At 45.2% G+C, this 27,250-nt stretch overlaps 1 protein-coding gene across 2 annotated transcripts; it reads right to left on the reverse strand.

Moving 5' to 3' along the window:
* Positions 1 to 27,250, reverse strand: LOC120918831 (glycogenin-1-like). Of its 2 annotated transcripts, XM_040330667.1 has the most exons (10): positions 27,066 to 27,250; positions 21,977 to 22,044; positions 19,938 to 20,079; positions 17,951 to 18,125; positions 15,781 to 15,943; positions 11,056 to 11,182; positions 9,222 to 9,432; positions 5,844 to 5,927; positions 3,957 to 4,070; positions 1 to 293 (listed from the first exon to the last, which is right to left on the reverse strand). In XM_040330667.1, the coding sequence occupies exons 1-10, from the start codon at positions 27,233 to 27,235 to the stop codon at positions 132 to 134; spliced, it is 1,416 nt and encodes a 471-aa protein (XP_040186601.1). In that variant the 5' UTR covers positions 27,236 to 27,250; the 3' UTR covers positions 1 to 131. The 2 variants fall into 2 exon arrangements, with proteins under 2 accessions (XP_040186601.1, XP_040186602.1); XM_040330668.1 differs by lacking the exon at positions 3,957 to 4,070.

Genomic DNA, 27,250 nt, shown 5'->3' on the forward strand with positions numbered 1-27,250 from the left:
TTAGTTCAACGCCAGTTTAATCAGCAAAAAAAAAGGGCTCGATAAAGATTAAAATGAAACGCTGTCACTGCATAATAAATAATGAAAAATGTAAGTTTCACAGCACCGCGGTAAAAATTTGAAAGATCTCTTCACTGTAAAAACTGGTCCAGCTTTTTCTGGATGCTCTCAAAAGAGTGTCTTCCCATGTAATCCATGTGACCTTCCTCCCATTCTCTGCGCTCCTCCGCTCTTTGCAGTTTCTCTTCTGCCTCGCGGAGGGACAACTCCGATGCAGACTGCACAAGGTGATCCTGGGGAATATGAAACACAAACTTAACCCATCAGCATTGAATGAGGCCAATAGCAACCACAAATGATATTTCACTTTTAGATGGGCAATGGTGGTCTTGTAGAGCAATGGTTCTTAGCCACTGGCCTGTGATTCACTGCTCCGCTGTGGTCTCCCTTCTCCTGAGCCTCCAGCCAACTGCAGATCTCTTAACCTCCCACAATGCCCCCCCCCCCCCAGCTCCCGTAGTGCTTCTCAACCTCCCTTAGGGGCCCATAGTGCCCCCAGCCTTCACAGTGCTGCACAGCCTCCCACAGTGCCCCCTAGCCTTCTACAAAGCCTTCGGCCCTGCATATTGCCCCCCAATCACCAACCATTTCCTCCAGCCAACTGCAGATCCCTTAACCTCCCACAATGCCCCAGCTCCCATAGTGCCCTCAGCCTTCACAGTGCTGTACAGTCCTCCTAGTCTGCGGCAAAGCCTTTGGCCCTCCAAAGTGCACCCAATCTCAACAGTGTCCCACATTCTAGCCAACTGCAGATCCCTTAACCTCCCCACAATGCCCCAGCTCCCATAGTGCCTCTCGCCCTCCGTTAGGGGCCCATAGTGCCCTCTGCCTTCACAGTGCTGTACAGCCTCCCAGTCTGCGGCAAAGCCCTCCATAGTGCACTCAACCTCCAACAGTGTCTCACACCCCCCCCCCCCCCAAGCTTCCTCTATAAACCTCACCAAGGGCCACAAAGTCTACTGCAGTCTCCTAACCCCCTCCACGTCCTTCATCTCCCCCCACAGTGATACCCAATCCCAGTCAGAGCCTTCCAGTACATGTTATGCATTCTCATACGTCTATTGTTTGAGAATAGACTTTATTTTTTACTGTTGGTGCAAAGAATGTGGAATTGTTTGCTGGACCTGGTCTAAAAAAGGTTGAGAACCACCGTTCTAGAAGCTTATGTATGTGCCCCTCCAGGACAGCCATAACATGTGTCACTCCCTTATATATCTGTTTATTGCAGACTGTGGACATTACATCTGTAGAATGTGAAAATGTATTGACCATCAGAACAAAACCTACATGGTTTGTTGGCCAAAAGCTACAAATACCGACTGAACACAACATCATCATAAACTCATACAGCATATCTGCAGACCAGCCTTTCTCAACCTTTTTTTAACATTGAGAAACCCTTGAAACAACTTTTCAGTCTCAGGGAACCCCTGCTAATAATTACTCTATCAACAGCTCATGGTACATTAGTGCAGTGGTCACTAGGAAGGATCCTCTTTACATCTGTGGTCATTGGGAAGAATCCTCTGATAGCTTAAAAAAATCAAACGGTGTCTATGAAGCAGAAATTGATCATTACTCAAGGAACCCCTAGCAACCTTTGGAGGAACCTAAAGCCTCGTACACACGATAGGTTAACCAGAGGACAACGGTCTGAAGGACCGTTGTCCTAAGTTAACCGATGAAGCTGACTGATTGTCCGTCACGCCTACACACCATAGGTTAAATAACCGAACGTGTCAGAACGCGGTGACGTAAAACACAACGACGTGTTGTCGTCAAGCATGCGTCGACTTGATTCTGAGCATGCATGGATTTTTAACCAATGGTTGTGCCTACTAACGATCGGTTTTGACCTATCGGTTACCAATCCATAGGTTAATTTTAAAGCAAGTTGTCTTTTTTTTAACCTAAGGTTAAATAACCTATGGGGCCCACACACGATCGGTTTTGACCGATGAAAACAAGGCCTTAGGGTTCCACGAAGACCTGGTTGAAAAAGGCTGCTGTAAACAGTAATATGCTGCAAAACATACAATCATTTTTAAAACAACTTGGAACAGCAACTAAAATGGGTCAGCTGCATAGGGATTTGCTTAGCAGAAGATATTGCTGAAAGATAATTACAAATAATTATTCAGTTTAGGGGAAAGATAGAATGAAGATGCACCAAAAAATATAACAAATTCCAAACAATGTAACAAATACTGTATGCACGTTTTTTCAATTCTTTTAAAGACCCAGACCTGTCTATTTTATTTCAATTTTCAGTGAAATCTCTGAAGAGAGGTAGGCTAATATGTAGGCCCTCAACAGGCTTTTGTGCATCAGAAGACACACATAAACTTAACACAATGCAACACAAACACCTGAGCTGCAGAGTTGGGGGCTCATAGAAGATGGATGGGTGTGAGAAAAAAAACCTGATAAAAGGTGCATTTTAGAAGGTGAACCTAGGTATGAAGACACCGGAACTTTTTCCACCCTCACTGGCTACAATCCAGCCCCCTAAAGTCCAAAAGACAGTAAAGTGGCCCTTTGTTTGAAAATTTTGGAGGCCTCTGTTTTAGGATGTATGAGCAACCCAACTACAGATAAACGGAGGCAGGAGTTAAGTAGTCAGCTAAGTGGCTACACTCTCGCCTAGCAATGTTTGGGTCTTGTGCTCATACTCCTAAGGATATCATCTCCAATGGGTTTGTAAGGTCTTCCCATGTTTACAAGGGGTAGCACAAGGAGATCCACAAACCAAAACCAAACTGGTTGATTCACTGACTTCCACCAAAATTGGCCTTACAGTGTGCATGGCTGTGGTAGGAACTTTAAATCTTAAACTCTTCTGGGGCCTTATGGGATTGGACAAATGCTCTCAACCTTTATGTTCTTCAAATGTACTCTTTAAAAAATAGATATAAAATGTAAAATTAATACGCAAGACCCTGGAGGACTTCTTTTTAGGTGGGGAAGGCTTAAGAAATGTTGGAATGTTTAATTTTCCAGAAAGCTATGGGTTCTTGTATGATGTCCACCTCAAAGGCATACCCAAATGTCACTTTTTGATTACAACACTAGGTCTGGGTCTAGCCAGGGCCGTTTGAAGGAATTTGGGGGCCCCAAGCAAAATGGGGGCCCCCAAGCACTCCCCCCCCCCACACTCAAAGCCTACGTTAGCGCTACACAAATTTTTTACACCCATGTTCTTACTCCCCCCCCCCCCTTAGTCCCTATGTTTTTCTATTCTCACCTCCCCTTCTTCCCTGTAGGCCGCCGCTGTACTGTGGCTGAGCTCCTCTTCCTCCTCTTGTGTTCTGGTGTTCTATCACTATGGGTCCCCAGTCCCCTATCAGATAGTGCCCGGTACCGCACGGTACAGGAGATTCAGTTTCCTGTGTTCTCGGACGGACTGAAAGGAAGTGAGCACTCAGTTTGCACTTCCTGTCAGTCCGGCTGGGGACAGGAAACTGAATTTCCTGTACCACGTGGTACCCAGCCGGACTGATAGGACTCCAGGAGGAAGGAAAAGGAGCTCGGCCACGCTACAGCCTGGGAAGGGGAGGTTGGGGGCCCCAGGCCAGCTCGGGGCCCCAAGCAATTGTTTGTTTTGCCTGTCCTGTAGCGACGGGCCTGGGTCTAGCAAAACTGATTTGGTCATTTACAGCTGAAACAATACAAAAGTTATATTTTTTGGTGGCATCAGACAACTAATAAAGCATCTAGAAAATCTAAAAACAGAAATAAGCATGAACTGGTCAAAAATCAAAGTTGAAGCCGTTATCAAATGGGTTTGGCAAATTTTTTCATTGCAACGTAATTAAAGGCAGGATTAATGACAAAGCAGATGAGGTCTATCTGGAGTGGAGGAGAAGCGATGATGGTGGAGGATCCAGTAATAATACCATATAGGTGTTATCTTCCTTTACAGGCTCATGGTTGACCGGGGATGAGAGCAGGAGGTCTTGATCTTGTACATTGTCATCTGCTGGAGGCTGCACAGAGCTAGTATCCGGCAGCTAGAAAGACAGCAGTTAGATGTATTCATTATGCCTTTATTACCCCCTTCTGCTACAGTGGGGTATTTGATCCCCTGCAGATTTTGTACTTTTGCCCACTGACAAATAAATGATCAGTCTATAATTTTAATGGTAGGTTTATTTTAACAGTGAGAGACAGAATAACCAACAAAAATATCCAGAAAAATTAAATTCAAAAAAGTTATAAATTGATTGCAAGTTTTCATCGCAAGTGCCTGATTCACCAAGCACTTGCATGAAAACTTACGAGCATTGTATTACCGGAGGAGAGCTCAGCAAAACCTCGTGAATGGAGTCTTTCGGAGGTTTGCCGAGGTCAGCCGAACTGTCCTCGGGCCTTTCCGGACGTTTTCAAGGCTCTCCGGCGCCCCCTGCCTCTGGCCACATGCAGAACTGCATGCCATTGAAGTCAATGCAGAATAAATTATTTTAGTTTCCATTGACTTCAATGGGGAAACTCGCATTGATATGCGAGTACTTCGGATTACGAGTGTTCTCCTGGAATGGATTATGCTCGTAATCCAAGGTTCCTCTGTACAACTAAATTTCTAAGATTTGTATCATGTGTTTTTTCTGGATTTTTGGTTGATATCCTGGCTCTATCATTTAAAGTACATCTATGATAACAATTATAACTGAGGGCGCACCGACCTAGTGTGATACTGATAGGTGGATTTTATTAAAATAGTAATTTCTCTTTTAGTTCTATGAATTCCAACGATTCAGAGGAGGGCTGCAAGACTTTGGAAGATACTGTTTAATTGAGCTTGCAATTGAGTTACAATTGAGTTTCACCTTTTCTTCAAACACTATTTTTAGCGCTAAACCGCCTGAAAAACTCCTCAGTGTGAAAGGGGTCTTACTCAAGGTTAAAACTACGGCCCAGGTTCTTAAAGCACTTACGCCGACGTATCTTTATATACGCCGCGTAAGTGCACAGATGCGCCGTCGTATCTATGCGCCTGATTCTTAAAGCTAGATACGCCTGAATTGTGGCTTCTTTCGACCGACGTAAGTTTCCTACGCCGTCGGAGCCTGGACGCATATTTACGCTGGCCGCAAGGGGCACTTCCATTGATTTACGCGTCGAATATGCAAATGACCGAGATATGCCGATTCACGAACGTACTTGCGCCCGTCGCTGTAATCTACGCTGTTTCTGTAAGGCGTACATCCGGCGTAAAGTTATTCCATCACATAGGAGGCGCAAGCCATGCAAAGGTATGGACGACGAAACAGCCGTCGTATTTTACATCGTTTACGTAAGTCGTACGTGAATGGGGCTGGGCGTAGGTTGCGTTCACGTCATAGGCATTGAGCCGTCGTATCTTAGGGAGTAAATTCGACGTGATACTGAGCATGCGCGCGCATGCTCAGGATGGGGTCACGCTTCATTTTAATAGATCACGCCCACTACCTTCCTACTTTGAATTACGCGGGCTTACGCCGGCCAATTTACGGTACGCTGGCGCAACGTTGGGAGCAAGTGCTTTGTGAATACTCTGATTGCCTCTCTGTGTTACGTCGGCGTAGCGCATATGAGATGCGCTACGCCGGCAGAAATATGCGCCGTTGTATGTGAATCCGGGCCTACATGTCCATCTACATCTATCCTATCTACAAGGTGACAACACCTGTGTGATTACACTGCAAAGGTCAAATGATTTCAAGGTCTACATAGGTCACATGATTTCACAAAACTTTATCGGTCACATGATCTCGGGGACAGATCCTCCATACATGTAAACTTACCGTGCTGTCAGGATTGCCTGCAGGAACTTCTTCTACGGAGTCTATAGAAGGGTCGTTCTTTATCTGAAACTCTATCCTTCCAACCTGAGGCACACAGAGAAAAGAAGATATTTACCATTACAAATGACAATGCACACAGTATTTATAGTGAACTCATTAGGTCATACAAATTACAATGCTATTTGTTGCAACAATGCCCTGCAGAGCATACACACAATGCAAACTAGGGACTGTTGAGCACACCATAGTGCATGCCCGCTGATCTGAATAGACCCGTTTTTTAATGAATAGCTGCGATCAGCGGCTTGTCAACTGCTAATGAAAAGTTAATTTTCTCAGCAGAGTCTAGGGAACCCTTCTGTTATAGATTCATAGTCAGCAAGTGACCAAAAGCCTATAGCAGGAGGGTATGCCGCTGATGTAAGGGATACTGAGCTTGTCAATTGAAAGCAGTTGTGTTCTGAAGTATCCCTTACATTGGTGGTAGTGAAAGGGTTAGGTGAATCTGTAGCTTTGCATGGAGAAAATAAGAACAAAAAGAAAAGTTGTTGTTGTCCAGTTACACATGGTAATTGGTGACCAAATTCCCGGTTTCATTACCCAGGGATTAAAAGAAAAAAAAAAAAAACAGATGGCGATTATAGGTGATACTATACCTTTGATTTTGTTTTATTTTTTTAATTTTTACTCAAACTCCATACAATATTATTAAAAACTGTATGGAGTTTATGTGAATATTGAAGAGAAAATCACAAGAAACTCAATTCGAGTGGAGCTATGCATGATTGTGGAAGAGAGCAAGGTAAAAAAATCAGAAAGTGTTACGACACGTCCAGAAACCTTGCCAGTACTTCCAATGCAATGCACAGAATCCTGCCAGCACTTCTAATGACACATGCAGAATCCCTGCCAGGACTTCCAATGGCACTCGCAGAATCCCTGCCAGGACTTCCAATGGCACTCGCAGAATCCCTGCCAGGACTTCCAATGGCACTCGCAGAATCCCTGCCAGGACTTCCAATGGCACTTGCAGAATCCCTGCCAGGACTTCCAATGGCACTTGCAGAATCCCTGCCAGGACTTCCAATGGCACTCGCAAAATCCCTGCCAGGTCTTCCAATGGCACTCGCAGAATCCCTGCCAGGACTTCCAATGGCACACGCAGAATCCCTGCCAGGACTTCCAATGGCACACGCAGAATCCCTGCCAGGACTTCCAATAGCACTCGCAGAATCCCTGCCAGGACTTCCAATGGCACTCGCAGAATCCCTGCCAGGACTTCCAATGGCACTCGCAGAATCCCTGCCAGGACTTCCAATGGCACTCGCAGAATCCCTGCCAGGACTTCCAATGGCACTCGCAGAATCCCTGCCAGGACTTCCAATGGCACTCGCAGAATCCCTGCCAGGACTTCCAATGGTACTCGCAGAATCCCTGCCAGGACTTCCAATGGCACCCGCAGAATCTCTGCCAGGACTTCCAATGGCACTCGCAGAATCCCTGCCAGGACTTCCAATGGCACTCGCAGAATCCCTGCCAGGACTTCCAATGGTACTCGCAGAATCCCTGCCAGGACTTCCAATGGCACCCGCAGAATCCCTGCCAGGACTTCCAATGGCACCCGCTGAATCTGTGCCAGGACTTCCAATGGCACTCGCAGAATCCTTGCCAGGACTTCCAATGGCACTCGCAGAATCCTTGCCAGGACTTCTATTGAAACTCACAGAATCCCTACCAGGACTTCCAATGGCACACACAAAATCCCTGCAAGTACTTCCAACAAAAGTAGCAGAATCCCAGCCAGTACTTTCAATGGCACTTGCAGAAACCCTGCCAGCACTTCCAATGGCAGTCGCAGAATCTGTGCCAGGACTTCCAATGGCAGTCGCAGAATCTGTGCCAGGACTTCCAATGGCACTCGCATAATCCCTGCCAGGACTTCTATTGGAACTCACAGAATCCTTACCAGGTCTTCCAATGGCACGCGCAAAAAACCCTGCCCGTACTTCCAACAAAACGAACAGAATCCCTGCCAGTACTTCCTATGGCAGTCGCAGAATCTGTGCCAGGACTTCCAATGGCACTCGCAGAATTCCCTTTCAAGACTTCCAATGGAACTCAGAGAATCCATGCCAATACCTTCAATGGCACTCTATGAATCCGTGCCATGACTTCCAGAGTTTCCTAAAATGACACCAAGCGTGTCTTCTGCCTAAATATTATTTAAGCTCCAGCCTTTGAAACTTCCCCTAAAAAAGAGCTATAATACCGAAACCCACCCAGATTACCTGACCATGTTCTAGTCTCCTGCTTTCTTGGTTGAAAACCTAGACTGTCGAAATCCTTTCTGCTTGCTGCTTACCAAGACTCCTGCCTGAACCTGACTACTTTCTCATCTCCAGCCCAGTTTATCACCTGCTCATTGCCAAACCAAACTGTCTGTCTTCTCTCTGCTTGCCAAGATCTCTGTTTTATCATGCCCACTGTACCCTGGTCTCTTGTCTCCACACCATAGCTCCCTGGTGCTTGCTAATCTTCAGTGACACAATCCCAGGGGCCCATGACCTGGTATCAACTGCAGCTAAGAGCCTCAGTGGCCACAAGGTTTTCTGGCCCATCTCCAACATCAGGAGGTTGGGTGAGGACCAGCTGGTACTTAGATTCTGTGTACTGGGAGAGGCTGTGACACCAGTCAGACAGTATCCTAAAGCCTCGTACACACGATCAGTCCATCCGATGAGAGCGGTCTGAAGGACAGTTGTCATTGGTTAACCGATGAAGCTGACTGATGGTCTGTCGCGCCTACATCGGTGATGTAAAACACAACAACGTGCTGAAAGAAACAAAGTTCAATGCTTCCAAGCATGCGTCGACTTGATTCTGAGCATGCGTGGATTTTTAACCGATGGTTGTGCCTACTAACGATCGGTTTTGACCTATCGGTTAGGAATCCATCGGTAAAATTTAAAGCAAGTTGGCTTTTTTTTAACCGATGGTTAAATAACCTATGGGGCCCACACACGATCAGTTTTGACCGATGAAAACGGTCCATCAGACCGTTTGTCCTCTGGTTAACCTATCGTGTGTACGAGGCCTTACAGAAAGGCAGGAGAAGAACATAGTGGATGGATGACATCTGGTGAAATGACGAGGAGTGGTGATGTAAAGCAGAACAATAACCTGGCAACAAACAAGGCCAGACAGAAAGCGATGTGGGAGGAAGATTTCAGGTTCGAAGTTCACCATAGACCTCAAACGGACATTGTGGTGGTAATGGTAACTCCATACACCTTTCCTTCCTGGAGATTATGTACATCTCAGGCACAGGGTATGGCTCCCTTCTGCAGAGATTGAAGTAAAATTACTAATCACATTTACCTTATTTTCAGAGCCGTTTGGCACTTGCTGTTCTGTTAATAGCGGTAGAACATCCGATATGTACGTCTGCCACCACAGCACCAGGAGTGGCAGAGTCTGGTTCCCACTCAGAGGTTCCTCTTCTACAATCCCTTTGGTTTGTGGATTATATTTACAGTTCCATGGCTTAGGGGTGCCGATGAAGTGAACAACCTTCGCCTCGGAGCCAAATCTATAAAGACAAAGTATAAACTCTGCTCATTCACTCCTGTATGGATTCTCTGGATCAACTGTGGGTATAGATTGGGTATATGGGATTGTATTATATTATATATATTTTTTATTTTATTTTTTAACCACTTCCGGACCGCCGCATGTACATATACGTCGGCAGAATGGCACGGACAGGCTCATTGGTGTACCTGTACGTCCCTGCCTAGACGTGGGTCGGGGGTCCGATCGGGACCCCCCCCCCCCCCCCGGTACATGCGGCGGTTCACGTGGCTTCAGGAGCGATCCGGGACGAGGGCGCGGCTATTCGTTTCTAGCCACCCCTCGCGATCGCTCCCCGGAACTGAAGAACGGGGAGAGCCGTATGTAAACACGGCTTCCCCGTGCTTCACTGTCGCGGCTGCATCGATCGAGTGATCCCTTTTATAGGGAGACTCGATCGATGACGTCAGACCTACAGCCACACCCCCCTACAGTTGTAAACACACACTAGGTGAACCCTAACTCCTACAGCGCCCCCCGTGGTTAACTCCCAAACTGCAACTGTCATTTTCACAATAAAGAATGCAATTTAAATGCATTTTTTGCTGTGAAAATGACAATGGTCTTAAAAATGTGTCAAAATTGTCCGCCATAATGCCGCAGTCACGAAAAAAATCGCTGATCGCCGCCATTAGTAGTAAAAAAAAAATATATAAAACTATCCCCTATTATGTAAACACTATAAATTTTGCGCTAACCAATCGATAAACGCTTATTGCGATTTTTTTAACCAAAAATAGGTAGAAGAATACGTATCGGCCTAAACTGAGGAAAAAAAATTTTTTATATATGTTTTTGGGGGATATTTATTATAGCAAAAAGTAAAAAATATTGAATTTTTTTCAAAATTGTCGCTCTATTTTTGTTTATAGCGCAAACAATAAAAACCGCAGAGGTGATCAAATACCACCAAAAGAAAGCTCTATTTGTGGGGAAAAAAGGACGCCAATTTTGTTTGGGAGCCACGTCGCACAACCGCGCAATTGTCTGTTAAAGCGACGCAGTGCCGAATTGTAAAAACCCCTTGGGTCATTTAGCAGCATATTGGTCCGGTCCTTAAGTGGTTAATGGTTGAACTGGATGGTCTTTTTTTAACCTGACTAACTATGTAAATGTATATCAACTGGAAATTATTATAGAAAATATATCTAAAGCCATTTTTTTAGATGGGGATGGGAAAGGTGATGTGTGCTGACAGAGGTTCCATCCCTTGCATACAGACAAAAAGTTTGGCTTTAGATACACTTTGTATTGAAAAGATTTTGATTCATTTAAAAGTCGCTGCTCTCATTGATGTGCTTGAGCTATTGAGCTCTGTGCTCCTCACAGTGCAAGAACCACATGACTTCATAGCGCAACTGCAAAAGATTATATAAAAATCATTTATACCATCTTATCATTTTCCTGTGCTTTTCAGTGCTCTCACAGAGGTTCTAGAACCACTGGCCTACAAAACTCAATTTTACATAAGGGCTAGATGTCAAGTGGGACCATATCAGCACCCCTAAATTTGTTCCAAGCAGAAAGCAATAATTGTTAGAAAATATTCAGTCACTATTAGGGTATGAATAGGAATACTCACTGTTTAAAGGCTGGCGAGTATGTGTATATAGAACTGATACTTAGATTATAGATGAAGGGTAGATGTTTGCTGATGTCAGCCGTTGCCCAGTTGCCAAAGAAACTATTTAATAGCCCTTGGTCACCGCCTGTAATGAATAACAAATCAGGCGACAATTAATAAAACATTTTTTTATAATAATAAAATATATATATATATATATATATATATATATAAATTCTAACTATAATACACAAATATATATATATATATATATATATATATATATATAAATAAAATAAACATAAAATAAAATAAATGACAATATATATATATATATATATATAAAAACATAAAATATATATATATATATATATATATATATATAAAAACATAAAATAAAAGAAATTCGAATACATATATATATATATAATTTCTTTTATTTGATGTTTATTTATATATTTATTATATTATTTGTGGATTATAGTTAAAATGTGTATAAACTATAACTATAATACACAAATAATATAATAAACATTTTAAATATATGTAATAATTTTAAAAATAATACTTTTCTCAGACAGGTCAATATACAGAACTCTGTTATAGTCCCTGATTCCAAACATGGCTTTTATTAAGACCTGGAGCTTAAAGCGGAGTTCCACCTAAAAATGGAACTTCCGCTTAACCCACTCCTCGCCCCCTTACATGCCACATTTGGCACGTCATTTTTTTTGGGGGGGGGGGGGGAGTGGGGGCTTCAGGAGAAGGGGACTTCCTGTCCCACTTCCTCCTTCCGCCGAGGGGCTGGAAAGGCGATTATCTTAATCGCCTTTTCACAGTCCCTCCCTGTAGGCGAGTGCCTGTCCAATCGAACGGCGCTGCGCCGCTCGCGCATGCCCAGTGGGTGCCCGGCCGTGAAGCCGAAAGCTGTCACTGCCGGGTGCCCACGCTAGGAATGAAGACGCCGGCCGGCGAGGGGGGGCGAGGAGCGTCGCTGGAGCAGTGGAGCAGGTAAGTGTCTGTTTATTAAAAGCCAGCAGCTACACTTTTTGTAGCTGCTGACTTTTAATAAACTTAAAAAAAGGCTGGAAAACCCCTTTAGGATACATATTTCCCCCTTCTGGTGACATCTGGTATGAGAGACCTCCAGCAATAAGCAGCAGTGTTGCCGAGTGTTTAGATCAGGGATCTCCAGACTTTCCAGGCAAAGTGCCAGTTTAATGTCCTTTAGTTTTTAGTGGCTGGACTGTGACCAGTAGGAGTAGAAAAGGCCCCAGCATCAGTGGGAGTAATCAATGCCTAGGACTTCATGGTCAGTGGGAGTAATCAATGCCTAGGACTTCATGGTCAGTGGGAGTAATCAATGCCTAGGACTTCATGGTCAGTGGGAGTAATCAATGCCTAGGACTTCATGGTCAGTGGGAGTAAAAAAATTACAGAGTACGTGTAGTGAGTAGGAGGAGAAATGGTGCCCCATGATTGGTATTATTGGGAGGAATAGTGCCTCTTCATTGATATTATTGAGAGAATAGTGCCTTGTTGGTGTCAGTGGAAGAAATAGTGCCATCTCTGGTGTCGGTAAGAGGAATATTACCTAATGATGATATCGGTGGGATGAATAGAGCCCCAATATTGGTATTAATGGAAAGAATAGTGCCCCCCCCATTGGCGTCTATGGAAGGAATAGTGCTGCCACCTTAGTATTACTTGGAGGAATAGTGCCCCATTGTTGGTGTGAGTGGAAGGAATAGTGCCCAATCCTTGGTGTCAGTGGAAGGAATAGTGCCCCATCATTGGTGTCAGTGGAAGGAATAGTGCCCCATCATTGGTGTCAGTAGAAGGAATAGTGCCCCATCATTGGTGTCAGTGGAAGGAATAGTGCCCCATCATTGGTTTTAGTGAGTGGAATATTACCAAATGTTGAGATTAATGGAAGGAATAGAGCCCAATTATTTGTATTAATGGCAATACTTGTGTCCCATCATTGATGTCTATGGAAGGAATAGTGCTGTCATCTTAGTATTAGTGGGAGAAATAGTGCCCCATTGTTGGTGTCAGCGGAAGAAACACTGCACTATTGTTGGTGTCAGCGGAAGAAACACTGCACTATTGTTGGTGTCAGTGAGAGGAAGTTTACCCTATTTTTTGTGTCTGTTGAACACTGCCCTATTGTTGGTGTCAAAGGGCTGCACCCGCCCCATGAAGTGCAGTTTGGAGACCTTGGATATAAACCACAGGTGTTCAGGAACTATAAACAGAATGAGGGTCCAGCTGTCTAGAAGGGGCTGTTACTATATGGTACAGTCTCAGGGTGAAGGGGATTTACATTTAACCTTGCAATCCAGAAGAGGAATATAAAAGTGAACACTTGTTTTTTAAAGGTGTCATCTTTATACTTTTACCTTGAGTGTTTTTCTTGAGTGTTTAGGCTGAAATCACACTTTACATGCAGTTTTGTGTGTTTTTTTATTTGTTTGTATGATTTTGACCACGGAAGAAAGTTTGGTAATTGACACCAACATGCACATTGTATTTCCCCACAAAGAAATTCTTACCTAAAAAAATAAAAAAAACAGTTTTCGTCTACTGTCTACTAGCTAGTGCATTGTGGGTTCACTTACCTTTTCCTTTGATTTCCCTTCTAAATGTTTTTTTTCTTTGTCTGAATTTTTCACTTCCTGTAAGCTTGTCCCCATCATCCGAGCCGTTCTGGCTGGGGGTTAGTCAGCCAGACAAAGAAAAAAACATTTACGGCCAGATTCTCGTAGATCGGCGTATTTTTGTGCGGGCGTAACGTATCCTATTTACGTTACGCCTCTGCAACTTAGAAGGGCAAGTGCTGTATTCTCAAAGCACTTGCTCCGTAAGTTGCGGCGGCGTATCGTAAATAGGCCGGCGTAAGCCCGCCTAATTTAAATGTGGAACAGGGGGGGGCGTGTTTTATGTAAATAACTTGTGACCCGACGTGATTGACGTTTTTCACGAACGGCGCATGCGCCGTCCGTGGAATTTCCCAGTGTGCATTGTTCCAAAGTACGCCGCAAGGACGTATTGGTTTCGACGTGAACGTAAATGACGTCCAGCCCCATTCACGGACGACTTACGCAAACAACGTAAACTATTCAAAATTCGACGCGGGAACGACGTCCATACTTAACATTGGTGCACCGCATGTAGGCCACCATATAGCAGGGGTAACTATACGCCGGGAAAAGCCTAACGTAAACGGCGTATCTGTACTGCGACGGCCGGGCGTACGTTCGTGAATTCGCGTATCTAGCTGATTTACATATTTCTAGGCGTAAATCAGCGTACACGCCCCTAGCGGCCAGCGTAAATATGCAGTTAAGATCCGACGGCGTAACAGACTTACGCCGGTCGGATCTAATAGAAATCTATGCGTAACTGATTCTAAGAATCAGGCGCATAGATACGACCGCCCAGACTCAGAGATACGACGGCGTATCTGGGGATACGCCGGCGTATCTCCTTTGAGAATCTGGGCCTTAGAAGGGAAATGGAAGGAAAAGGTAAGTGAACCAACAATGCACTAGCTTAACGGAACCAATTTAGAAAATAAAGAACAAACCTTTACAACCTCTTTAATGCATAGAATGCATTCAGATAAAAAACCTTCTGACTTTACAACCCTTTTAACATCAAGGGCAATCAAATGGTTAAATGTGTGCCTAACCTGTGTTCTACTAGCCTAGGCTTATGACATCATGCACAGCTCTCTCTCACTCTTGTCATAAGAGGGCCAGTGAGAGCTGCAGAGCTGAAGGTGTGCCTCTGTGTGTCTGTGTAGATCCAGGAAGTGAACAGGAAGCAGATTCAGCTGCCCACAGTTAAAATGGCTGCAGCCAGACTCAGCGGAGGGAGATTTCTGCAGCATATTTGGCAAGTACAGAATGACAGTATATATAAAATAATAGGCAAAGTGGTTGGAGGGAAGCTTCAGAATGGCAAAAAAATGTTTTATTACAAATGATGTGAGAAGACTGCAGTTGCTCTTTAAGTTGATGGAATCAGAACTAAATTGAATCTTAAAATCGATTAGAAAGGGAAGTTATGGCTATTTAAAGCGGGGGTTCCGGGGATAATTTTTTTTTTTTTTTGCAAGGTAAAATTAATCACATTAAATAGTCCCTAAAACATATTAATAGCTCCCCAATCGTTCCAGAAATCATTGCAAACACTTGCCTTATATCCTCCAGCTCATGTTGTGGCCGTATCCATCATAGGTGTGGGCATGTGAAGCCCAGTTCCTTTTACTTCCTGGTTTTCAGGGAGAGGTGCATGCTGGGCGATTTTTAGGCACAGTAATGCCCAGAGACTCCTGGGAAATGAGTGTCATCATTTCCCAGGAGGCAATGGGGTCTTAGCATAGGAATTTGAACCACTTAGGACCAGGAACTAGGCAGATTAAGAAATGTGAGTTAAAAAAAAAATATTTTTACATATTTTCTTTTTTTTTACATTTAAGGCAAGCTGTTAATTGAAAGTTCATTTTTAGGGTGGAACTCCGCTTGAATTCAAGCAAGTGAGGCATGTACGGCCACCTTTAGAGCTAAATCATCACACTGAAGGAAGTTGGATCTCACAATTTGTAATCTTTAAGGAAGGCCAAGATAAAAAAAAATAAAAGAAGCCGTCACTTGTTTACCACAGTAGGAACAATCCCTCCCAATGGCTGTCAGTTGGCAGCCCCGTGAAGAAGCACAATGACATGGCTTGGCTTACCATCAAAACTGCCGTGATCTTCTGCATACTTAAGAAGCCTTCCGAAGGTCTCCAGGGACGGTCTGAACACAAACACTCCGCTGTTAAAGCAATCCGGCCAACCAGAGTCAGGAGCAGCTGAGAACTCCTCCCGGTCAAAGAGCTCGTCTATGTTACAGAGAGCCTAGAAAAGAAAGCACAGGCAAGTCTTCCAAGAAATACACCCTCGTGTAGACTAAAATGGGTCCAAGTAGTAGCAGGCGAGCTTCTGCAAAACTTTATTCTTATCCACATCCACGACAGTTGGGTGAGGGCACAGCTGGTGAATGACAGTGAGGTGAGGGCACAGCTGGTAAACGACAGTGGGGTAAGGGCACAGCTGGTGAACGACAGTGGGGTGAGGGCACGGCTGGTGAACAACAGTGAGGTGAGGGCACAGCTGGTGAACAACAGTGAGGTGAGGGCACAGCTGGTGAACGACAGTGAGGTGTGGGCACAGCTGGTGAACGACAGTGAGGTGAGGGCACAGCTGGTGAACAACAGTGAGGTGAGGGCACAGCTGGTGAATGACAGTAAGGTGAGGGCACAGCTGGTGAACGACAGTGGGGTGAGGGCACGGCTGGTGAACAACAGTGAGGTGAGGGCACAGCTGGTGAACGACAGTGAGGTGTGGGCACAGCTGGTGAACGACAGTGAGGTGTGGGCACAGCTGGTGAACGACAGTGAGGTGAGGGCACAGCTGGTGAACGACAGTGAGGTGAGGGCACAGCTGGTGAATGACAGTAAGGTGAGGGCACAGCTGGTGAACGACAGTGGAGTGAGAGCACAGCTCGTGGACGACAGTGGGGCGAGGGCACAGCTGGTGAATGACAGTGGGGTGAGGGAACAGCTGGTGAACGACAGTGGGGTGAGGGCACAGCTGGTGAACGACAGTGGGGTGAGGGCACAGCTGGTGAATGACAGTGGGGTGAGGGCACAGCTGGTGAATGACAGTGGGGTGAGGGCACAGCTGGTGAATGACAGTGGGGTGAGGGCACAGCTGGTGAATGACAGTGGGGTGAGGGCACAGCTGGTGAACGACAGCAGGGTGAGGGCACAGCTGGTGAGTGACAGTGGGATGAGGGCACAGCTGGTGAATGACAGTGGGGTGAGGGCACAGCTGGTGAACGACAGTGGGGTGAGGGCACAGCTGGTGAACGACAGTGGGGTGAGGGCACAGCTGGTGAACGACAGTGGGGTGAGGGCACAGCTGGTGAGTGACAGTGGGATGAGGGCACAGCTGGTGAATGACAGTGGGGTGAGGGCACAGCTGGTGAACGACAGTGAGGTGAGGGCACAGCTGGTGAACGACAGTGAGGTGAGGACACAGCTGGTGAACAACAGTGAGGTGAGGGCACAGCTGGTGAATGACAGTAAGGTGTGGGCACAGCTGGTGAACGACAGTGGGGTGAGGACACAGCTGGTGTGGGCTAGAAGGCTTTGGGAGGTACAATGATTGCAATTCCCTGCATAAGTCTAAAAAACTGGTATTTTAGCTAGTTTAGTAACCCATTGAGTAATGGTGGGCGCCCTCCCGTAATACAGCCGGCGGCTATAGCCAAGGACGTCAATTTTGTTTGGGTACAACATCGCACGACCGCGCAATTTTCAGTTAAAGCGTCGCAGTGCCGTATTGCAAAAAAAATGGCCCGGTCATTGGGCAGCCAAATCTTCCGGGGGTGAAGTGGTTAAAACGGACCTTCACTCTAAAAATCACGTCATGCTGACCTGGCTCCCTCTGCCTCCCTCTCTTACGACTGGATGTTATTTGTATTATTTTTTTTCTAATGAAGATGCTTATTTGTGTTGTACAGGGTTTCCCCCCACCCACTATGTGTGTACAGACGTGCTGCAAAGCTTTGAATTCCGAGAGAGCCGTGCGGCACAGTAATGAATGAGATAGTTTTCTTGACTATCCGAGCACACAGATGGCCTGGTAGGGCCCGTTGGCACATCTGCGCATGCGCTATAATGGAGTGGAGGCAAACCACCTGAAAGGCAGACTGAAGTTCCACTTTAAGGGGTTTATTCTTCATGGATTGGCGAATGCCGGCATATTCACACAGCAAATTTTTATACCAAGAACCCTGGAATGAATAGCTGACAAAAGGAAGGACCACTATAGGCCCACATGGGGTTTTGCCGTACTCACGATGGTGTCGGCATCCATGAACACGCACTTTGTATACTGTGTGAGGGTCCAGCACCGGATCTTGGTGAAGGTCACCCCAAGTTCTGGTCTCTTCAGCAAAGACAGGCGTACCGAGTCTGCGCTGTCCAAGACGTCCACCTCAACTACTTCATCAAAAACTTCCCGCAGGATTCCCCTGCACACAGAAAAGCAACAACGGGTATAATCCAACTTTATACAGGAGCCCTTTGATCTCAATGGAAACAACACAGGAGACAGGACCAGCCACTGGATTTTCTCCAGTGTTTTTCTATGGAAACCATGGCAGAATAAGGAAACAACAATAGGGTGTATTTATAAAAAAAATTGCAGTATTTGTCCTGTGAGACTGCAGTCTGCACGGACATTCGTTCTGTGCCAATTGGTGCAACATCAAATCCTTTTCAGCTAGATTCTCTCCGGGACAAATGTTTTCATTCATTCAGAATAGAAGAAATCAGGAAAATACTGTATTACAGGGGTCTCCAAACTGTGGCCCGGGGGGCCAGATGCAGCCCTTTGCCTGCCTATATCCATCCCTTGGAGCACTACTTTCAGTGACACCAAGAAGGGGGTACTATTTCTCCCACTGACACCAATGATGGGACGCTATTCCTTCCCGACACCAACAATGGGGAACTACTCCTCCGAGTGCCATCAACGACGGGACACTATTCCTTCCACTGATACCAATGATGGGGCACTATTCTTGCCACGATACCAACGATGGGCACTATTCCTTCCGCTGATACCAACGATGGGCACTATTCCTTCCACTGATACCAATGATGGGGCACTATTCCTTCCACTGATACCAATAATGGGACACTATTACTTTTACTGATACCAATGAAGGGACACTATTCCTCCCTCTGATACCAATGATGGGCACTATTCCTCCCACTGATACCAATGATGGGGCACTTTTCCTTCCACTGATACCAATAATGGGACACTATTCCTTTCACTGATACCAATGATGGGCACTATTCCTCCCACTGATACCAATGATGGGACACTATTTCTTCCACTGATACTGTCATGGATATGCAATAAAGTCTGGCAGCTTACCTGTCTCCATGTGTTCATTAGAGGCCTGACTCTCTTTCTGGCTGCCTTTTATCACCTCTCCTCCCTGTATGGCCACACCCCAGGCTATCCCAGGAAGTCTATATTAACTGTTGCACTGCAGGTCTGCTTTGCTGTTCAACTTTGTTTGTTAGCTTGTTCCTGTCTGCCTTGTGCTACGTTGACCTTTCTGTGTACCGATTTTGGCTCGTCTCCGACTACTCCTTTTTGCCTGTGACCCTGACCTTTTGGCCTGTCCCTTGGTTACCCTTGTCAGCCTGTTCCCCCGACCTCGGCTTACCCATCACTATCCCTTGTGTCCTCAGTGACTGCTTCCCCTCTCTCCCTACAGAGCGTAGGGGCCGCGACCTTGATCCAGCTGCAGCGAAGGCCATCCTTACCACTAGAGGCTCTGGTGAACACCAAGCTGGGTCTTAGACTCTGCGACCCTGGGGAATCTTGGGCTCATGCTTCCTATCCATCCGCAGCAGTCGGCTATAGGGTTCACTACCCTGTGGTGCACCCTTGACCCCAACGGGGTGCACTTGTCACCTGGCCACAGGTGACCTGACAGATACCAATGATGGGACACTATTCCTTCCACTGATACCAATGATGGGGCACTGTTCCTTCCACTGATACCAATGATGGGGCACTATTCCTTCCACTGATGGGCACTATTCCTCCCACTGATATGGCACTTTTGTCATTGGTTACTAGGCGGTAGGGCCACTGTATCATTGGTTGCTGTGCCAGCATCCCAGCAACCAAAGGGGGAGGGGTAGAAAAAATGAGGTGGCATCCCAGGAAGTAGGGGTGGTGACAAACCTGGAGAGAGTTGTGGCAAAAAAAGCCACCTCAAGTGGCGATTAACCTAGGCACGCTCCTGAGCACAGCTTACCTCATTCGACCTGTAACCTCCGACGTCACTATGACCACCAGCTGATGGGATGTTTTATGATTTCTTAGCGATTTCCCGAGAACTAAGGCTCCTTGACAATAGAGATCATTGGTGCCGAGGGTGACAAAGGCTTGGGCTGTGACTGAGAGACAAATAGAGAAATTAAGTAAATCTTTGATTTGGTGCCACTTAGACACACATACTTTTTTCCATGCATCCTTTTAAAATGGCGCCACACAAGCAATGATCAGTCTATAATTTTAATGGTAGGTTTATTTTAACAGTGAGAGGCAGAAAAACAAAAATATCCAGAAAAACGCATTTCAAAAAAGTTATAAATTGATTTGCATTTTAATGAGTGAAATAAATACTTGACCCCTTTCGCAAAACATGACTTGGTACTTAGTGACAAAACCCTTGTTGGCAATCAGAGAGGACAGACATTTCTTGTAGTTGGCCCCCAGGTTTGCACACATCTCAGGAGGGATTTTCTCCCACTCCTCTTTGCAGATCCTCTCCAATAGGTAGATTCACACACAATAGCCTAAACTTGCGGCGGCGTAGCTTAGCGTGTTTAGGCTACGCCGCCGTAAGTTAGCTAGGCAAGTACATGATTCTCAATGTACTTGCCTGCTATGTTACGGCGGCGTAGCCTAAAGCGGGCGGGCGTAAGGGCGCCGAATTCAAATGTGTGTTAGGGGGGCGTGTTGTATGCCAATTGTGCTTGACCTTACGTTTTTCACGTTTTTTGCGAACTGTGCATGCGCCGGGCGCCTACATTTCCCAGTGTGCATTGCGGCTAAGTACGCTGAACGGGCCTATTGATTTTGACGTGGACGTAAACGACGTAAATCCTGATTCACGGACGACTTACGCAAACAACGTAAAAAATTCGAATTTCGACGTGGGAACGGCGGCCATACTTGACATTACTATTCCAATAGGGCCTAGCTCTAACTTTACGCAGCCTATCTCTTACGTAAACGGCGTAAAAGTACTGCGTCGGTCGGGCGTACATTCGTGAATCGACGTATCTCCTCATTTACATATTCTACGCCGACCGCAATGGAAGCGCCACCTAGCGGCCATCCAAAATATTGCAATCTAAGATAGGACGGCGCAAGCCATCGTATCTTAGATATGTTTAAGCGTATCTCTGTTTGAGCATACGCTTAAACATAAGTCAGCGTAGATTCTGAGTTAGGTCGGCTTATCTACTGATAAGCCGGCCTAACTCTTACTGAATCTACCTACAAGTCTTTAAGGTTTGGAGGCCGTTTGGCAAATCAAACCTTCAGCTCCCTCCACATATTTTTTTGGGGATTAAGGTCTTGAGACTGGCTAGGCCACTCCAAGACCTTAATGTGCTTCTTCTTGAGCCACTCCTTTGTTGGCGATGGTCAACAAGCAACAAGTGTCAAAAAAACTTTAGTCTTTAAGTGGTTAAACTGACCTCATTTACAGACAGAGGTTCATCCCTTTGATCTAAAAGAACGAAATGTTACAATGTTTTTCTTTAGGGATGTTGTGAGAAACTTGTCAGGCTGTGTTTTTTTTTTTTTTTGACAGCTGTCGGCTTGAGCAGAGAACTCTCTGCACTGAATCGAGGAAATGCTTTTTTAAGATCGTGAGGGGGTAGAATCGCAATCTCGATTCATTAAGGATTAATCGTGCAGCTCTAGCATGTGCCTATATGAGATGGGAGGGAGGTACAGCTCACCCTTGCAGACAAATCACACGACGGAGCCACAGCTGATGCCATGGCAGACACAGGGGTCTGAGTGGAGGAGCGGGATCACGGCATCACAGCCACCGCAGGGCTGTGGGCACTGACCTGTGGGATGCAATGACCGGGCAGTTGTTTTGCAATATCACTGCTGTTTGAACGGGGCCCTTAGAGTATGGTGGGCCCCGAGTAATTGTCCAGTTTGCGCCCCCCCAATGCCACCCTGCTTAGGAAGGTGAAGCTCCTGCAGTGTAGTACAGATGAAATTCGAGGGTACGGCCTGTAAGCGGATGGAAAGTCTACCTTTACTTACCAGGCATTCTGCATGGATGTTGGGTCAGCCTCGGTTTTGAATCGATCGTAAGATTCTTCAGCGTATTTCTACAAATAATAACAGTAACCGATCATTACATTCTCCAAAACCAGCACAGTCCACAGTTCTTATATAATGGTCACACATGTCATTTAGTGCACATAGCAGGAATTCCATTCTGTAAATCAATAGCTCGCCTGTATACACCGACACAGGAACACACATAATGATAGTTATGGCAGGGAGGGATTCCTAGAATGATTAATATAAAGAGGGGGGCACGGGGGGCCTTTTCAATACACCTAATGAGTGCAACATATCAGAACCCACAATTTGTGTTATTAAAGTCAGGCTATTATTAGCTGTTATTAGAGTCAAGGGTTATGATGGCTTGCTATGGGTTCTGCACTCTGCAGTTGGCTCCTTGCATTTATAGTAGACGTGCAGTTAGTTTAGTTCAGAATTGAAATTCAGACGAATTTTCGTTTTTCGGAATTACAACAGTACCGAATTTAAACGAATCCGAAATAACTGCAAAAAATAAATAAAAAAACTTAGGATGAAATTAAAAATTAATTTGAATAGTTTTACAATTACTAAAGAGAATAAAATAGAATAGAGTAAAGGAATAGAATAGAAAAAAATATATAAAAGAAAAGAATATAACAGAAAATAAAATATAATATAATAGAGTAAAACAGAACAAAATAGAATAGAAAATAAATGAGGGGGGAAAAAAAGTTGATTACCGGCTCTGTTTACATCACGTGATCAGCTGTCATTGACTGACAACTGATCACATGCTAAGGGGCCGGGATCGGCCCTTACTCCAATCTATGATCAGCCGAGTCTCATTTACTCGCCGATCACAGAGCGAAAGGGGCGTGCAGGCAGCTTATGCATGGGAGGATTTACATGGACGCCCTCCCGGCAATTTAGGCCCTAGCTGTAGCCAACTTTCAGCTATAGCGGGAACGCGCCTAATTTAAATGCTCTACGCCCCCTACCCGACTCAGTTGAATTACGCGGGCTTGCGCCGGGAGATTTACGCTACGCCGCAACAACTTTACAGGCAAGTTCTTTGAGAATAAAGCACTTGCCTGTAAAACTTGCGGCGGCGTAACGTAAATGTCATACGTTACGCCGCCGCAGTTTTGCGCGATTCTACGAGAATCTGGGCCATTGTATACATACAGGATCCATTATATAATAATATAAAGTGATCTGGTCAGGTAAGTAGCAGAGGGGGAGGGGTGTATACAGAGGGGGTTGTTAATCAGCTTCAGCTGCTTCGGTGTTAATGAGATTAATAGGTGCACTAGATGGGCAACAATGAGAAGACCTCCAAAACAGGAATGGTTTTACAGGTGGAGGCCACTGACATTTTTTTCCCCTACTCATCTATTCTGTTTTTTCACTAGTTTAGCCCTTGGCTAGGGTCAGTGTCACTGCTGGTAGCATGAAGCCATACTTAGGCCATACTTGGACCCTACACAGGTTGCATAGGCAGTCCAACTCCTTCAGAATGGTAAATCAATATGTGCCATTGCCAGAAGGTTTGCTGGGTCTCCCACCACAGTCTCAAGAGCATGGAGGAGATTCCAGGAGACAGGCAGTTACTCTAGGAGAGCTCGACAGAGCCGTAGAAGGTCCTTAACCCATCAGCAGGACCGGTATCTGCTCCTTTGTGCAAGGAGGAACAGGATGAGCACTGCCAGAGCCCTACAAAATGACCTCCAGCAGGCCACTGGTGTGAATGTCTCTGACCAAACAATCAGAAACAGCCTTCATGGGGATGGCCTGAGGGTCCGACGTCCTCTAGTGGGCTCTGTGCTCACTGCCAGGCACTGTGGATCTCGATTGGCATTTTCCATTGAACACCAGAATTGGCAGGTCCGCCACTGGTGCCCCATGCTTTTCACAGGTGGGAGCAGGTTCATGAAAGGGTCTGAAGAAGCTGCGGAGAACTTTATGCTGCCTGAAACATCGTTCAGCATGACCGGTTTGGTGGTGGGTCAGTGATGGTCTGGGGAGGCATATCCATGGAGGGACACACAGACCTCTACAGGCTACACAATGGCACCCTGATTGCCATTGGACCCATTGTCAGACCCTACGCTGGTGCAGTGGGTCCTGGGTTCCTTCTGGTGCACGACAATGCCCGGTCTCATGTAGCGAGAGCATGCAGCCAGTTCCTGGAGGATGAAGAAATTGATACCATTGAATGGCCCCCACGCTCACCTGACCGAATACCAAAAGAACACCTCTGGGACATTATGTTTCGGTCCATCTGGTGCCACCAGGTTGCACCTCAGTCTGTTCAGGAGCTCAGTGATGCACTGATCCAGATCTGGGAGGAAATACCCCAGGACACCACCCGTCATTTCATTAGGAGAATGCCCTAATGTTGTCAGGCATGCATACAAGCACTTGGGGGGTCATACAAACTACTGAGGACCATTTTGAGTCGCTGCAATGAAATTTCAGCAAAATGGATTGGCTTGCCGCATAATTTCTTCACTTTGATTTTCGGGGCGTCTTTGAATTCAGCCCTCTGTAGGTGGATAATTTTCATTTCCATCAAACGATGTGCCATCCTTTCGTTCCTAACACATTACCCCGTCCATACCAGTATAGAGATCCAGCATGAGATTTTCCCCATTGAGATCTGATCTGTTTTCAAAGTGTCCCTTTCCCTTTGAGCAGTGTACATCGTATACATGCAGGATCCATTATACAATATATTACATCTTTTTCTCTATACTAGAGGAGAAAAACTTAAAAATAAATAAAAAAATTATAATAAAAAATAAACAAAAAATGAGATTCGGTTTGATCCAGGCCAAGGTTAAGGTCAAAGGGGCAGATCCACGTAGCGGATCGTAATTTCCGGCAGGCGTAGCGTATCGTATTAACGCTACGACGCTGCAACTTTGAGAGGCAAGTGCTGTATTCACAAAGCACTTGCCTCTAAAGTTACGGCGGCGTAGCGTAAATCTGCCGACGTATGGGCGCGGAATTCAAATGTTAAAGATGTGGGCGTGTTTTATGCTAATTTTACTTGACCCGACGTAAATTACGTTTTTTGTGAACGGCGCATGCGCCGTCCGTGGGGGTATCCCAGTGCGCATGCTAAAAATTAACCCGCAACAAGCCAATGCTTACGACGTCAACGTCATTCTACGCAAAGCCCTATTCGCGAACGACTTACGCAAACAACGTAACATTTTCAAAATTCGACGCGGGAACGACGGCCATACTTAACATTGGATACGCCTCATATAGCAGGGGTAACTATACGCCGAAAAAAGCCTTACGGAAACGACGTAAAAAAATGCGCCGGCCGGACGTACGTTCGCGGATCGCCGTATCTAGCCAATTTGCATACTCGACGCGGAAATCGACGGAAACGCCCCCTAGCGGCCAGCGTAAATATGCACCTTAGATCCGACGGCGTACTAAGACGTACGTCAGTCGGATCTAGCCCAGCTTCAGGCGTATCTTGTTTTGTGGATACAAAACAAAGATACGCCGGAGCAAACTAAAAGTTGGCCATAGAGGTTCCCAGAGACCAGATCATCTCTGATTGCCTTTATGGTTTTGGAAGACCAGAGCGAAGTCATGACATCACTTCTGGTCTGGGATGGCAGTAATCTATTTTTTCTATTTCTTTTTTTAAGTAAAAGGAGAGATTTGGGGGTTTTATTGACCCCAGATCTCTTCATAAATAGTTACAAAAGATGTTTACATTTCTTGTAATAGGAATAAAAAATAATAATAATAAAAAAAAAAATAGATAGAAATGAAAGTAATACAAAAGAATAAAGAAATAAAGGGACAGTGTAAAAAAAAAAAAGGATTTTTTTTTAAAGCGCCCCCATCCATCCCGTGTGATAGAAAAAGTGATACAAAAGTATAAAGAAATAATAGGGACAGAGTAATAATAAAATAAATAAGATTTTCTTTTTTAAATTTAAAGCGCCCCATGCCTCCCGTGTGATAGAAATTAAAGTAATACAAAAGAATAAAGAAATAAAAGGGACAGTGTAAAAAAAAAAAGGGATTTTTTTTAAAGCGCCCCATCCCTCCTATGTGATAGAAACAAAAGTGATACAAAAGAATACATTTAAAAAAAAGGCACAGAGTAAAAATAAAATAAATAAGAAAAAAAAAATGTAATTCAAAGCGCCCCATGCCTCCCTTGTGATAGAAATGAAAGTGATACAAAAGAATAAAGAAATAAAAGGGACAGTGTAAAAATGAAATAAGATTTTTTTTTTAAAGTTCCATAAATAAAAATTATAAAAAAAAGGACAGTGTAAAATATTTAAAAAAATGATAATAATAATAAAAACTTTTTTTAAAGCACCCCCCTCCTCGCATGCAAAAGTGAACGCATATATAAGTCACGCAAGCATATTGAAACGGTATTCACACCACACATGTGAGGGATTCGCCGCAAATGTCATAGCGAGAGCAATAATTCTAGCGCTAGATCTCCTCTGTAACTCTAAGCAGGTAACCTGTAAAAAAATTAATTAAAAAAAAAAAAAAAAATTTTAAGCGTTGCCTATGGAAGTTTTTAAGAATCGTAACTTGTCGCCATTCCACAAGCGAAATTTTAGGTATCCATTTACTTTGCATAACATATTTTTTTAAATTTTACCAAAAATGTGGGTTATATATTGTGTGTTTTTTTTTTTACAATTTATTAAAGTGTATTTTTACCCCAAATAATCTGCGTTCGAAAAACCGCTGCGCAAATACCGTGTGACATAAAATATTGCACTGATTGTCATTTTATTTTCTAGGATCTGTGCCAAAAAATAAATAAAAATGTTTGGGTGGTTCTAAGTAATTTTTTTATGGAATATCCGGATGAAATCTCTGGGGGGGTCACAGCCAGTCCGTGTCCTCCCCGCACACCCCCCTGATCCTCCATGTAGGGGGCACACAGTGATTTCTCCATGCACCCCCCTCCGGTCTGCACACACCCCATGCACACTGATTAGTAGAGGGGGAGGGGGGAGATCGCAGGGCAGTGCCCGGTTACAGCGGCGGTACACAGACAATCATGCAATCCGGAGACCTGGGTGCGGGAAGTCCTCTGTCTGCCCTTGTGTGCGGTGCCGCTCTGCGGGATCTCCGGGCTCCCGTGACGTCTAGGCTGGTGGTGGGAGGAGCTGCGATGATGGGCGACTGGGGAGGCGGGGTGTGGCCGCTTTTGACAAGGGGGCGGGGCTCAGTGCATGGCCCCATCTGTAGTCGGCGGAG

Source organism: Rana temporaria, chromosome 12 (assembly GCF_905171775.1).
Source record: "Rana temporaria chromosome 12, aRanTem1.1, whole genome shotgun sequence".
NCBI classification, from domain to species: domain Eukaryota; kingdom Metazoa; phylum Chordata; class Amphibia; order Anura; family Ranidae; genus Rana; species Rana temporaria.